Here is a 13,250-nt window from a genome sequence, read left to right as displayed (position 1 = left end):
AACTACTGAGCCTGCATGCCACAACTACTGAAGCCCACACACCTAGAGCCTGTGCTCCGCAGTGAAGAGTAGCCCCCGCTCACCACAACTAGAGAAAGCCCGCGCACAACGAAGACCCAACGCAGGCAAAAATAAATTAAACAAACAAACAAAAAACGTGTGAAACTGGGTCAGGACCCAATCAGTACATTTTTGCGGGGGCCACGTGAGGGCAGGTCTTTTCCCTGCTGTGTCTCCAGCACCTGGTTGTGTCTCAATAAATACATGTGGGACAAATGTATAGGAAGTGGCACAGAGCACAGCGTTTACAGTTTTGTCCTCTCGGGTCCCAGCCCACCTGGGCACTGCCTTGCCACGCTCAGCAATGACTCATGGGCACTGCTCTCCCCTCTGCCACAGGGCCCCTGGACACCTCACTGCGATGGCATATTCAAAGTGTCAGCCCAGGACCCGGACATGGCCAGAGTCCACTGCAGATTAGCTATGTCCATTTATCATTTTACAAATGAGAAAGCCGGGAGTTCCCTGGCGGTCCAGTGATTAAGACTCTGTGCTTCCACTGCAGGGGGCACGGGTTCGATCCCTGGTCAGGGAACTAAGATCCTGCACGCATGCCACATAGTGTGGCCAAAAAAAAAAAAAAAAAGAAGGGAAAGCCAGACCTTGGTGAAAGTCAGTCTCCAATTATTGTTGTTATGATTATTCATTATTATTATTCACCTCTTTATTCCCATTGACCAGGTTAGGGCGATATACATAGAATAGACGCTCAATAAATGTTGGCTGGACAGCGTCAGATCCTCCATCTTGGCCCTTGAGGTCTCAGAAAAGCAACCATATCCAAAAGAATAAACTTGGCTTTTTTTTTTTTTTTAATTTTTATTGATAAGAAGTCAGGCTAGAGTTGGGAGCAGGATGCTGAGAGTTCCTAGGAAGTGGGGGTGGGGTATAGATCAGGGGACCCAAGGGGTTGCTGGGTTCTGGACACCCCCCAAGATTGGGGGCCCAGCTGTTAATGTTCTCCCTTCAGCAGAGAAATGACCTGGTCAGTAAAAATCCCTGCATAGGTGGTCATAGCTGCCGTGCTTTTGCTGTATATGTCCCTGGGGAGAAAGGACAGAAGGGCTGAGGAGGAGGGGCTGGGGGCTGGGACTCCTGGGTCTGAGGGAGGAGGCGCTGGGGCCCAGAATCATGCGCCCTGTGGGAAAACGTGGCTAGAACCCAAACTCCTGGATCCCTAAGTAGGACAGGGCTGGCATCTCAGTATCCCGGGTTCTACTGGGACTGGGGGCTGGGAGCTGAGATCCCTGGGCCTTGAGATACCAGGTCCAGGTTTGAACCTGGACTCCTGAGTCTGAGGGAGAAGGGGCTGGGGGCTGGGAGTCCCTGTTCCTGGGGTGGGGGTGGGAGGTGGGTGATACCTGATTTTCTCATCCATGGTGGGCAAGTATGTCTTCATGTACAGCTTCTCGGCAGCTGCCTTGGCTACATCCCAATAAGCTAAGAGTGATTCCTGCACCTTGGTGAGCAGGGCAGGGCTGGCAGTCTCTTCTTGCTGGGGCACAGGGTCGCCCTGGACCTCTGCAGGAGGAGAGTGAGTTAGGGGAGCTGCGGGGCCTGCAGCAGGGAGAGAATGAGGCGGGGAAGGAGAGGAATGGGCAGGGGCAGGGCCAGACAAGAATTGGGCTGGGAAGAGGCTTGGGGCTCATCCCCCTCCTCATAGCCCCTCCTCTCCTATGGACCACACTCACCGAATCCCAACACCAGGAGGATGAGAAACAGAGCCAGGAAGTATCGGGTGCCCATGGTGTCAGGAGACCTGGAACGCTGAGGAGGGTGTGGGACAGGGCCACAGGAGGTGTCTAATCCTAGGGTCTGGGACCCCCTCTCCCCCTCCCCCCCACCTGAGTCAAACCCCTAATGGCTTGACTTGGGCCTCACTTCCTAACATTCTATGATGCTACTCCCGATGGCCGATTGTACCATCTTAATTTTTTTTTTTTTTTTTTTTTTTTTTTTGGCAGCCCTGTGCTCTTGCAGGATCTTAGTTCCCCGACCAGGAACTGAAACCCGGCCGCAGAAGTGAAAGCGCCGAGTCCTAACCACTGGACTGGCAGGGAATACTCTAAATTCCATGATTCTATCACTGGAATCTAATATCTTGACTCTTGCAGTTTCTGCTTTAACAATCTTGGCCACCTCCTGCTGTCCCCCGCCCGCCATGCCCCTCTCTTACCGGACTCTGGCAGGCTGTCCTCACCAGCTCCAAACAGGCAGAGAAAGGCTTTATAGCTCTTGAGGTCCACCCCTTCACAGCCACCACCCCGACCTCAAAGCCTAGGCCAAAGTCCTGGCCAACAGAACTGCTGGGGGTGGGGGGGCGGGCTGTGGGCAGAGAGGGCAGTGACATCCCTGAGGTCAAGCCACAGGGAGCCTCCACTCTGAAGATTCACCGCTGAGAGAGACAGGCTGGGTGGGGAGTGTGGAGGTGATGGGGGCTCTGGGTGCCCGCCAGGCATGAGGCCTGGGGTCTCCATCCCGTGGGAGGTGAACGCAGCTGCGCTGAAGGAGGGGCCGCTGGGGGGGCTTGTTGACCCTGCCTGGTCTCCAGCCTTCACCCTCCTGAGAAACTGAGAAGCCTGGAGTCTTCCAGGCCGCCCACAAGCCTTCAGTGGTGGGTCTCAGCACTGGGGGAGCAGGGTCATTCCCCCCACCCCGGCCCCCACTCCTTCCCCCACCCCCCACTCCTTCCCCCACCCCCACTGTCACTCCCCTGCCACGTGTCACTTCCTCTACTCCTCAACCTGGGGCGGGGGAGCGGATGGGGTGGGGTTATCTCTGGCAGCATCCAGGACTGGGACACAGGAGGGACAGGGACACAGAGGAGAACTTCTTTATTGCGGAGGCTGTGAGCACTTTAATCCCAGTAGCTGTCCCCGCAGAGCAGCTGGGGACACAGGTTGTAGGCCTTGTTCAGGAGGCTGTCCTTGGAGCTTTGGAGCCAGGCCTGGGTGTGGGAACCCAGGCCCCTCAGGTGGTCATCATAGTAGGTCTGCACAAAGCCCTGGAAGGCCCTGGGGCCCCTGTGGACATCAGAGTGGAGACCCCAGCTACCCCCCCGAGACTTCTGCCCCGTTGACCCCTTCCTCCCTCTGACCCAGGAGTCCCTGCTCTCACCTCTTACCCTCTACCCCTCTGGGACCCAGGGGTCACAGCCCAGCCCCCGCCCTGTCCTGCTCCCTGGGAACCCACGAGTTCCGGCCCTGCCCCTCTTCCCTCAGACTCAGGCCCCCAGCCCCGTTCTGCGCACGCGCACCAGAACCACTGCCAACTCTCTCTTGTCCTGGTCACCAGCGGCTCCATCCACTCCTTCACCTTGCCCGGAACCAGGCTCCAGGAACTACTGGCCGGCTCTGGCGGGGGACTCGAGGTTCCCCCAGGCCCTTCTTGCTGACATGCTAGATGGGATCAGAGGGCAACTTGGGATGGCTGGGACCCCAGAACCCTTCTATCTCCCTTTCCCTCCAAGCTCACCGTCACCGTGGCTCCTGGTGGCCCCTTGCCGGTCCTCTCATCGCCTTCTATGTCCCTCTGACCCCTCACCCCCCTTCAGCCAGCGGTCATCTCCTTTCACCCTCTGAGCCCGGGAGCCCCGTCACCCCTGCGTCTGCCTGGGGTTTCCTTCCGCGGTCTGTAACGCCGCCTCTCTGCCCCCTGCCCCACTCCTGATGCCTCCCTCACTACCTGAACTTGCCGCCCCCTCTATTCTCCTGTGACTCCCACACGGTCTGAACAACCTCCGCAGGCAGTGAAGGATGCCCCCGGGGATGGAGGTTGGCAAGGCCATGTGTCGGGCTGGTGGGCCAGGGGTTCTGCCAGGAATCACACACACCTGTCTGTCCAGCACCCATGCACCTGGGCAAAGCCTCACCTACAGAGACCAGCCATCACACGGGTACACGTGTGTACAGAGGAACCCATGTGACGTGTGGTGTGCCCTTGGCCAATGACTTAACCTCTTCAAGACTCAGTTTCCCCTTCTGTAGAATGGGATAATGACAGGTCCTAGCTTATAGGGTTATTGTGAGAGTTAGGGGTTAACATGTAGAAGGCACTTGGACCGGTTTCCTGCACATCGGATGCACTGCATATATATATATATATATATATACACAAATTAAATACATGTGCAGAACCCAGACATACTCACACACCAGTACAGACAGACACCCTTCCACATGCCCAGACTGTCAAATCTTTTGCATAAATACCCCCTAAAGACACACATGTGCACACAAGCATACAAATGCATGTTCACAGACTTACACGTTTACCATGACTGCATACTCGTCTGCTGACACACGCACAAATGCATATTCATGATCATTGTCATCTGTACCAACCCCGTGTACACTGTTCACACATGGCCGCCCCTGACACACACTCCCAGACACACACGCACAGCTACACGCCTCACAGCCGGTCACACTCACACCCCATGCTGCATCGGGGTCCTCAGACCCGCCCACCCACTCCTCCTCACCCACGACACAGGCCAGGACCAGGATGCAGAAGCAGAGGGAGGACAGGGCCCGGGATCTGCATCCAGGGAACAACATTTCTGGGGGCCTCTGGCCCTCTGTGCTCAGCTCTCTGAGCTGGGGGAAGGGGAGGCTGCACTGAGCAGAGCCCTCCCCTGGCCACCTCCCCACGCCCCTTGGCAGGGACTTCAGAGAGAGAGGGACCCAGGTGACAGTGATGATCCAAGGCCACGCCCGCCCCTCCTGGCCTCCTTCCTTTCTCCTTCCTACCCTCCCACCACCCTAAACTGACAGGGGAAGATTAGCCTCCTGTGCTGAACTGGGTTCAAATTCTGGCTCCACCTCGTGTGACAGACCCTCTTTTGGGCCTCAGTTTCCTCCTCCGTAAAACGGGTCTACAACCCATACTTTAGGACATTAATTAAATGACGTGATAACAAGGGAAATTCTTTTTTTTTTGGCTGCGTTGGGTCTTCGCTGCTGACGCAGGCTTTCTCTAGTTGTGGTGAGCGGGGGCTACTCTTCATTGTGGTGCGCGGGCTTCTCATTGTGGTCGCTTCTCTTGTTGCGGAGCACGGGCTCTAGGTGCACAAGTTTCAGTAGTTGTAGCACGCGGGCTCAGTAGTTGTGGCTCGTGGGGTCTAGAGCACAGGCTCAGTAGTTGTGGCACACGGGCTTAGTTGCTCCGCAGCATGTGGGATCTTCCCAGACCAGGGATCGAACCCATGTCCCCTGCATTGGCAGGCGGATTCTTAACCACTGTGCCACCAGGGAAGTCCCCAAGGGAAATTCTTAACGTGGAGTCTGGCAACACAGGTGCTCACAGATCAGACCTGTTTATTATTATTTCTTTTGTCTCTGAGATCCACTGGCCACTGGACTACAGGGCCAGACACACCTTCACTGCATGACCAGGGCACATACATTCCCTTCTCTGGGCTCAGTGTTTTCATCTGTAAAATGGGGATGGTAGTAAGTGCCTGCCTCCCAGAGTCCACATGAAGGCTGGGTGAGGCCCTGTGAGGGAGAGCTTAGTGAGAGGTTGTCAACATCAGGCTTGGGCCAAACACCAGACAGAAAGAAAATGAGCCTTTTTCTCCTGGAGGACCCAGCCATGAGCCAGGGTGCACAGTTTAGCCAGGGAACCATGGGCTGGATTCCTTGCTCTAAGGTTGCCAGATAAAATACAGGACACCCTGTGACATTTGAATGTCAGATAAATAATGAACCTTTTTAAATTAATTGATTTATTTTTAAAAACTGGGGGGGGGGGCATGCACAGCATGCAGCATCTTAGTTCCCCAACCAGGGATTGAACCCGGGCCCCCTGCAGTGGAAGCACAGAGTCCTAACCGTTGGACCGCGAGGGAAGTCCCATGAATCTATTTTTAGTGTGAGTATGTCCCATGCAATATTTGGGAGTTTTACTATTATTTATTTGTTGTGTATCTGAAATTCAAATCTAACTAGGCATCCTATATATTTTTTTCAATATTTATTTATTTATTTTTGGCTGCCTTGGGTCTTAGTTGCGGCATGTGGGATCTTTCATGGCGGCGCACGGGCTTAGTTGCCCTGCAGCACGTGGGATCTTAGTTCCCCGACCAGGGATCGAACCGCATCCTCTGCATTGGAAGGCAGATTTTTAACCACTAGACTACCAGGGAAGTCCCACGTCCCATATTTTTATGTGGTGAATCTGACAACCCCACTTTGGCCACAACCTGGATGATTGTACAGGACAAATGCAGAGGCTTCCAGAAGAATGCTGTCCATTCCAATGGCCCCAGCGTGGGCTCTAGCACACAGTAGTTGCTCTACGAATGTTCCCTGGAGTTCCTCACTGACACTAATCAGCAAAATAAAATCTCCTGGAGTTTCTGTTTGGGATGCTGAAAACATTCTGGAAATGGATAGTGGTAATGGTTGCACAAGATTGTGAATGTACTCAATGCCACTGAACCGTACACCTAAAAATGGTTAAAATGGTAAACTTGATGTTATGTATTTTACCATAATAACAAAAGAAAAAGGAAACACCCACTTTGCATGGTCTTAGGAGAAGCAGCATGGTGTTGGGTTCACAGTCTGGCTCCACCTCCTTCCTGCTGTGTGACCTGGTGTATGTTGCTTAATGTCTCTGGGCCTGTTTCTCCGTCCAGGAACCGGAGTCATGGACTACGTTCCTACACAGGAGAGTAAAGCAGGTCATTTACCTAAAGTGCCTCGAGCAACAAGAGACAGGCAGCAAAGCCGTGCTGTCAACGCCAGCTGCTATTTATTAAGCTTGTGCTTCCTGAGCGCTCACTACGCATCAGGTGCCACCGCAAGGCTTCAGCGCATTAACTCCCTGAATTAACGTCAGACCTTATAAAGTGGGCATCTTTTTCATTCCCATTTTACATATAAGGAAACTGAGGCTGTGGGGGTGGGCCTCCCCAGCCACCAAGTGGTGAATCTGAACCCAGCCCTTTCATACTTAGCTAGCCGTTTCTGGCTAGCTAAGCCAGGAACGACCTCTGCCCTCACCTCCCCACCCCAATTCTAGAGAGCAAGAAAGAGGTTGAAGCAGGGTCAGGGTTGGGTCGGCCCGGGGGAGGGGGGAAAAGGTCTCTGACCCTGCCCTGGCTCCAAGGTCAGCATGAGCTGTTTGCTGCTTGCAGTGTTTGCCCATCTGTTATCCAGGGCAGGAATGGGCTGAAGGTCGTTCAGGGTGGACCTCAGAGGCAGCCCAAAAACAACAGCAGTTGGGAGGTGGGGGCAGAGAGGTCACAAGGAGGGACTGGGGGTTGGGAGCGGTGGGCCTTGAGACCCCAGCATGTGTGTGTGGGGACAGGTAGCATCTCTGAGCCTGCACCTCTGTGTCCACAAGATCATCAGTCCCACCACCAGACTCCCAAATCACTCTCTCCACACCGGGGTCCCTGCCTCAGTCTGGACCCCATCCCCTCTCCCCTGAATCCCTGCAGCCACCTCCCTTCCAGCATCCCTCACCACTCACCTCCCTGGCTGCTCTGGGTTGTGGCAGGGAAGTCGGGGGGTGGAAGAGAGGTTGCTAATCCCCTCATTTATCTCTTCTTTCTGCCTTTGTCTGGAAGATCTCCATTCATTTTTTTAAAATTGAGATATTCAAAAAAAAACAAAAAACAACAACAAAAAATTGAGATGTCCACATACCATAATTGTCACCCTTTGAAGGTGTACAATTCAATGATTTTTGGTATATTTGCAAAGTTTGCAGCCATCACCACTATCTAATTCCACAACATTTCATCACCCCGAAAGGAAACCCCACACTCTTTAACCCTCACTCCCACCCCCTTCTCCCCAAGGCAGGGCAACCACTAATCTGCTTTCTGTCTCTATAGATTACCCAATTTTGGACATTACACATGAATGGAATCATATAACATGTGGTCTTGGGGCTTCCCTGGTGGTACAGTGGTTAAGAATCCACCTGCCAATGCAGGGGACATGGGTTCGAGCCCTGGCCCGGGAAGATCCCACATGCCGCGGAGCAACTAAGCCCATGTGCCACAACTACTGAGCCCGCGTGCCACAATTACTGAAGCTTGCGCTCTTAGAGCCCGTGCTCCACAACAAGAGAAGCCACTGCAATGAGAAGCCTGTGCACCACAATGAAGAGTAGCCCCCGCTCGACACAACCAGAGAAAACCAGCATACAGCAACGAATACCCAATGCAGCCAAAAATTAAAATTAAAAAAAATAAAAATTAAAAAAAAAGTGGTCTTTTGTGACTGGCTTCTTTCACTTAATATGAAGTTTTCATGGTTCACCCGTGTTGTAGTGTGTGTCAGTGCTCTGATCTCTCTTTCTTTTTTTTCTCTCTCTTTTTTTTTTGTCCTCACTGCGAGGCTTATGGGATTTTAGTTCCCAGACCAGGGATCAAACCTGGACCCTCGGCAGTGAGAGCTCGGAGTCCTAACCACTGGACCACCAGGGAATTCCCAGTGCTTTGTTCCTTTTTATGGCTGAATAATATTCCACCGTATACACTGTATCTGTACCTATATAGATATACTGTGGATATACAAACACTGTATAGATTTATTTATTCATTCATCAGTTGATGGGTATTTTTTGGCTATTTTCCACTTTTTGGCTATTATGAATAATAGTGCTACGAAGAGTTGTGTACAAGTTTTTGTTGTGAACGTGTTTGCAGTTCTTTTGGATAGAGACTTAGGAATGCAACTGCTGGGTCATATGGTAACTCTGTTTAGCTTTTTTTCTCTTCCAATTTTATTGAGTTAAAATTGACATACAGCACTGTATAAGTTTTAGGTGTACAGCATAAGGATTTGACTTACATACAAGTTTATTAAACATCCATCATTTCATATTAAAGAAATACAAAAAAAATTTTGTGATGAGAACTCTTAGGATTTATTCTCATAATAACTTTCATATAACACACAGCAGTCTTTTTAATTTTAAAAACTCCCAAGGTGATTCTTTTTTTTTAATATTAATTAATTAATTAATTAATTTTTGGCTGTGTTGTGTCTTGGTTGCTGCGCGCAGGCTTTCTCTAGTTGCGGCGAGGGGGGCTACTCTTCATTGTGGTGTGTGGACTTCTCACTGCAGTGGCTTCTCTTGTTGCAGAGCATGGGTTCTAGAGCACAGGCTCAGTAGTTGTGGCACACGGGCTTAGTTGCTCCGTGGAATGTGGGATCTTCCCGGACCAGGGATCGAACCTGTGTCCCCTGCACTGGCAGGCGGATTCTTAACCACTGCGCCACCAGGGAAGCCCCAAGACCACATGTTATATGATTCCATTCATATGTAATGTCCAGAATTGGGTAATCTATAGAGACAGAAAGCAGATTAGTGGTTGCCCTGCCTTGGGGAGAAGGGGATGGGAGTGAGGGTTAAAGGGTGTAATGTTCCCTCTTGGGGTGATGAAATGTTGTGGAATTAGATAGTGGTGATGGCTGCAAACTTTGCAAATATACCAACAATCATTGAATTGTACACGTTCAAAGGGTGACAATTATGGTATGTGAATCTCGATTTGTTGTTGTTGTTTTCTTTTTTGAATATCTCAATTTCGTTGCGTTAAATATCTCAACGCAACTCGCTCTGTTGTCTTCACGACTTGTTTCAACCACGTTACTCCTCTGATGATGGAAAGGAATCTGATGAGGCCTGGGGCTGCCTGGGCTGGGGCTGAGAGTGCCCAGAAGAGGGGCAAGTGTGCAAAAATTTCCAAAATGGAAGCCCTTTAGGATGAGATTCCAGGGATGGGAAAGGAGATCCTTGAATGTGTTTCTGGGGGTCATGGTGTTAGAATGCGGCGAGGGGTACCAGAACCACCAGATCAGGCTCAAGGTGCTGACTGAGAATTGCCTTGCTCTCAGCACTGGACTGGTCCCCCGCCCTTTCAAGGCTGTAAAAGCAAGACAGCCAATCCCGGAGGAGCAAGACTGAATACGTCATCGGTTGCTAGGGATCCCCTGGGCAGATTGCCACCCTCTGGACTAGCCTTTAGAGAACGCTGAGACCCACCTGAGCGGGTAGAGATGGGGGCAATTGGGGGATGATATGGGAACCAGGGCACAGAAGGGGCCCCAGAGTTCTCAAGGGTCCTCTAAGCCTGTGCCCCAGGCCCATGATAGCTTCACTCTTCCAAATCTCAAACTCTCAGTGTCCCATCCCACTTTCACCTCCCAAAACCACAAAGAGAGCCACCATCAGGACCAGGAGGGACAGAATGAACCTTGTGGTGGGGTGGGGCCAGAGAGGCACTCCGAATGGTCCTTCCTGGGCACTGAGGCCGGCTTGGGTGACCTGGTCCGGGATCTTTTTGAGGCAGGGTTGGGGGGGGTAGGGGGGATGGTCAAGTTAATCTCCCTCACCCTAAGCCTCACCTGGCCACCTGCCTCCCTGTGCCCACCCAGCTCTCTTCCTTCACCCCTCCCTCGTGGTGGTGGGGACCAGGTGGGGCACAGGGCTGAAGCCTTAGGCCCAAAGCATCTTGCTCTTCAGCACCTGCACCTCCAACTTTCCCTGACTGTTGGGGACCTCAAGCTGCCAGAGTCCCTTCCCCACTCAGGGGACAGCCTTCCCCCTCTCCCTGTGGCCCTCTTCCCTTACGGGTCTTGCCTGCTTCATGCCTTTCTCCCAGCCTCAGGGGGTGTCTCTCGTTAACTCTCAATAACTCACTAACTCAATTCACACTGTGTCCCCAGGCCACCTCTACAGTCCCCTCCCCCTTCTTAGCAGGCCTCTTCAGCTCAGAGGAATCTGGGGTCACACAGTCTGCCTCCACACTGCTGCCCACCCCATGCCACCTCCAGCGTCACTCTCATACTAGATCTTCTCTTTCCCCAATCTCCCTTTTGGACAGAGGTCTTTTTTTTTTTTTTTTTTTAATTTATTTAATTTATTTATTTTTGGCTGCCTTGGGTCTTCGTTGCTGTGTGTGGGCTTTCTCTAGTTGCAGCGAGTGGGGTCTACTCTTCGTTGCAGTGTGTGGGCTTCTCACTGCGGTGGCTTCTCTTGTGGAGCATGGGCTCTAGGCACATGGACTTCAGTAGTTGTGGCGTGTGGGCTCAGTAGTTGTGGCTCGTGGGCTCAGTAGCTGTGGCTCACGGGCTTAGTTGCTCTGCAGCATGTGGGATCTTCCCGGACCAGGGCTCGAACCCATGGCCCCTGCACTGGCAGGCGTATTCTTTATCACTGAGCCACGAGGGAAGCCTTTTCAACCTGTCAAAAGTGCAAAACCTCAGCTGCCAGGCTCCCGATGTGCGCCCCTCCAACCACTCCACCAGAAACTCCCTTCTCTCTGCTTCCCCACTGTCCAAGCCTCCAGGGCCCCTGTAAAGGCTCCATCTGCTCTTGTGCACCCTCTCTGGCCGCTCCGCACACCGAGCACCACCGCCCTTTCCTTCCACCACATCAGTCCCTCGGGGCTGCCGTCCCTCTTCCTCCCAGCTGCCTTTTTGTTTTGGCTGCATCGGGTCTTCGTTGCTGCACACAGGCTTTCTCTAGCTGTGGCGAGCAGGGGCTACTCTTCGTTGTGGTGCGCGGGCTTCTCATTGCGGTGGTTTCTCTTGTTGCGGAGCGCGGGCTCTAGGCGCGCAGGCTTCAGTAGTTGTGACACGGAGGCTCAGTAGTTGTGGTGCACGGGTTTAGTTGCCCTGCGGCATGTGGGATCTTCCCGGACCAGGGTTCGAACCCATGTCCCCTGCATTGGCAGGCGGATTACTTAACCACTGCGCCACCAGGGAAGTCCCATCCAGCTGCCTTTGACTGCTAATGAACCCTAGCCGCTGGGGGAGGGTGGCCCTGGCCCCAGACTCCAGGTTGGCTGGCCTCGTGTCCCCACACGCACGTATCAGCCTTGGGGTGAGGGGGATGGTTGTGAAAGGGAAGCACAGACACCACCCTGGCGGGATTGCAACAGCCCTCTGGCCAGCTCCATGCTGCCAATCCCTGTTGGCCCCTCAGCAGCCTTCCCAGACATCTGCTTCCTCTGTGAGCCCCCAGTGTTCCCCACACATCCCCCAAATGTCCCCTCACCTCCTCACCCCACCCCACGAGACCAGAACGCCGACTTCAGTTTGCCAATCTCATCTTCATGTCAGCTATAGGAGTTTCTGTTTACAGATGGGGCAACTGAGGGGTAGCCAAGAACATTCAACGGCTCAGCGAGAGGCTCTAAGTGTCCTCCCCTTCTTTGTCCGTCATCTCCTCCCTCCCCTTCCTGGACTTCAGGCTGTCTCTCTGGATCCCTGCTGGGGTCAGCCTCCACCCCACAGCACCCCGTTCCAGCCTCCTTTCACAAAACTAACCAGGGTGGGGGGCTGCTGCAGTGAGGCGGGACACCCTCTCCGTTTAGCTGGCTTCATACCGAATTCAAGATTCAGGTCTTCAAGTGGGCAATATGGCTGACGCCCCCGCCCTCACTGACATCTGGGAAACAGGTTCAGGGGACTTGGCCCCAGGTCCTGGGCACAGTGAGTCAGCAGAAACTTGAGTGGGACTAGGCCCCCTGCCTCTGAGCCCACAGATAACCTCCCCTCCTTACTCGGCCCCAAGGGTGAATCATCTGGTGGGGGGGAGGAGCCTGATTCCACAAGCGCAAGCGAGGCAGCTTGGGCGAGCTCGGAGTGCAGAGTGTGTTGGAGCCAAAGCAGGCAGAGGTCGGCCTGGGAGACACAAGTCCTGGCCCGTCCCTGTGATGGGAACCTTGTTCTGCTCCTCGGAGAACTGAGGACGTGAGAGGGGAGCGCGCCCGGCATCTGCAGGCTCCAGCCACGCTTCTCTGTGTGTCAATTTCCAACTGGACTGTCCAGCCCTAAACACCAAGGGGGCTGCTGCAGACCCTCGCAGAGCGTGCCTCTCTCGGCAGCCCGAACCCGGCAGCCTGAACCCAGCACTCAGTAGGCTCGTCAGGGTAGACCAGAGGCTAACCAGCCAGCCGGAGGAGAGAAGGAACAAGAATGAGGGGAGAAAGACAGAGGGTCCACATGCAACAAAATGGTGGCAGGGACAAACCCGGATGAAGAGGGGAAAAAAGAAATAAGCAGGGCCAGGGGCAAGAGACACTGGAGGAGGGAGAGATAAAAGATAGAGGCGAAGGAAAAGAGGAAGCCAGAAAAACAAAGCCTCTCTGGGACAGCAGGACGGAGACAAAGCCCAGGAGAGGGAAGAAAGCCGAATTAGATTAGACAGGAGGGAGA

The 13,250-nt window shown here is 53.3% G+C and overlaps 2 protein-coding genes across 2 annotated transcripts; both read right to left on the bottom strand.

Annotated features, from left to right (window-relative positions):
* Positions 1-709: 709 nt before the first annotated feature.
* On the bottom strand, positions 710-2,255 carry APOC2 (apolipoprotein C2). The gene is made up of 4 exons (XM_082607225.1): positions 2,237-2,255; positions 1,752-1,827; positions 1,422-1,581; positions 710-1,103 (listed from the first exon to the last, which is right to left on the bottom strand). The coding sequence occupies exons 2-4, from the start codon at positions 1,804-1,806 to the stop codon at positions 1,013-1,015; spliced, it is 306 nt and encodes a 101-aa protein (XP_082463351.1). The 5' UTR covers positions 1,807-1,827; positions 2,237-2,255; the 3' UTR covers positions 710-1,012.
* Positions 2,256-2,917: 662 nt separating this feature from the next.
* APOC4 (apolipoprotein C4) lies at positions 2,918-3,847 on the bottom strand (the record flags this gene model as incomplete). Its single annotated transcript, XM_082606691.1, has 3 exons — positions 2,918-3,083; positions 3,317-3,458; positions 3,745-3,847. 3 exons carry the CDS (start codon positions 3,845-3,847, stop codon positions 2,918-2,920), a joined length of 411 nt encoding a protein of 136 aa, XP_082462817.1.
* Between the last annotated feature and the right edge of the window lie 9,403 nt (positions 3,848-13,250).

The sequence above is a fragment of the Mesoplodon mirus genome (genome assembly GCF_964341445.2).
Source record: "Mesoplodon mirus genome assembly, chromosome: 19".
NCBI lineage: Eukaryota > Metazoa > Chordata > Mammalia > Artiodactyla > Ziphiidae > Mesoplodon > Mesoplodon mirus.
This window is presented reverse-complemented; position numbering and strand designations above follow the sequence as displayed.

Coding starts and splice junctions, on each gene's coding strand:
- APOC2 (XM_082607225.1), bottom strand. CDS start 1,806: ATGGGCACCCGATACTTCCTGGCTCTGTTTCTCATCCTCCTGGTGTTG. Junction 1,582..1,751: donor CCTCCTGGTGTTGGGATTCG/GTGAGTGTGGTC, acceptor CTCCTCCTGCAG/AGGTCCAGGGCGACCCTGTG. Junction 1,104..1,421: donor ACCATGGATGAGAAAATCAG/GTATCACCCACC, acceptor CTTTCTCCCCAG/GGACATATACAGCAAAAGCA.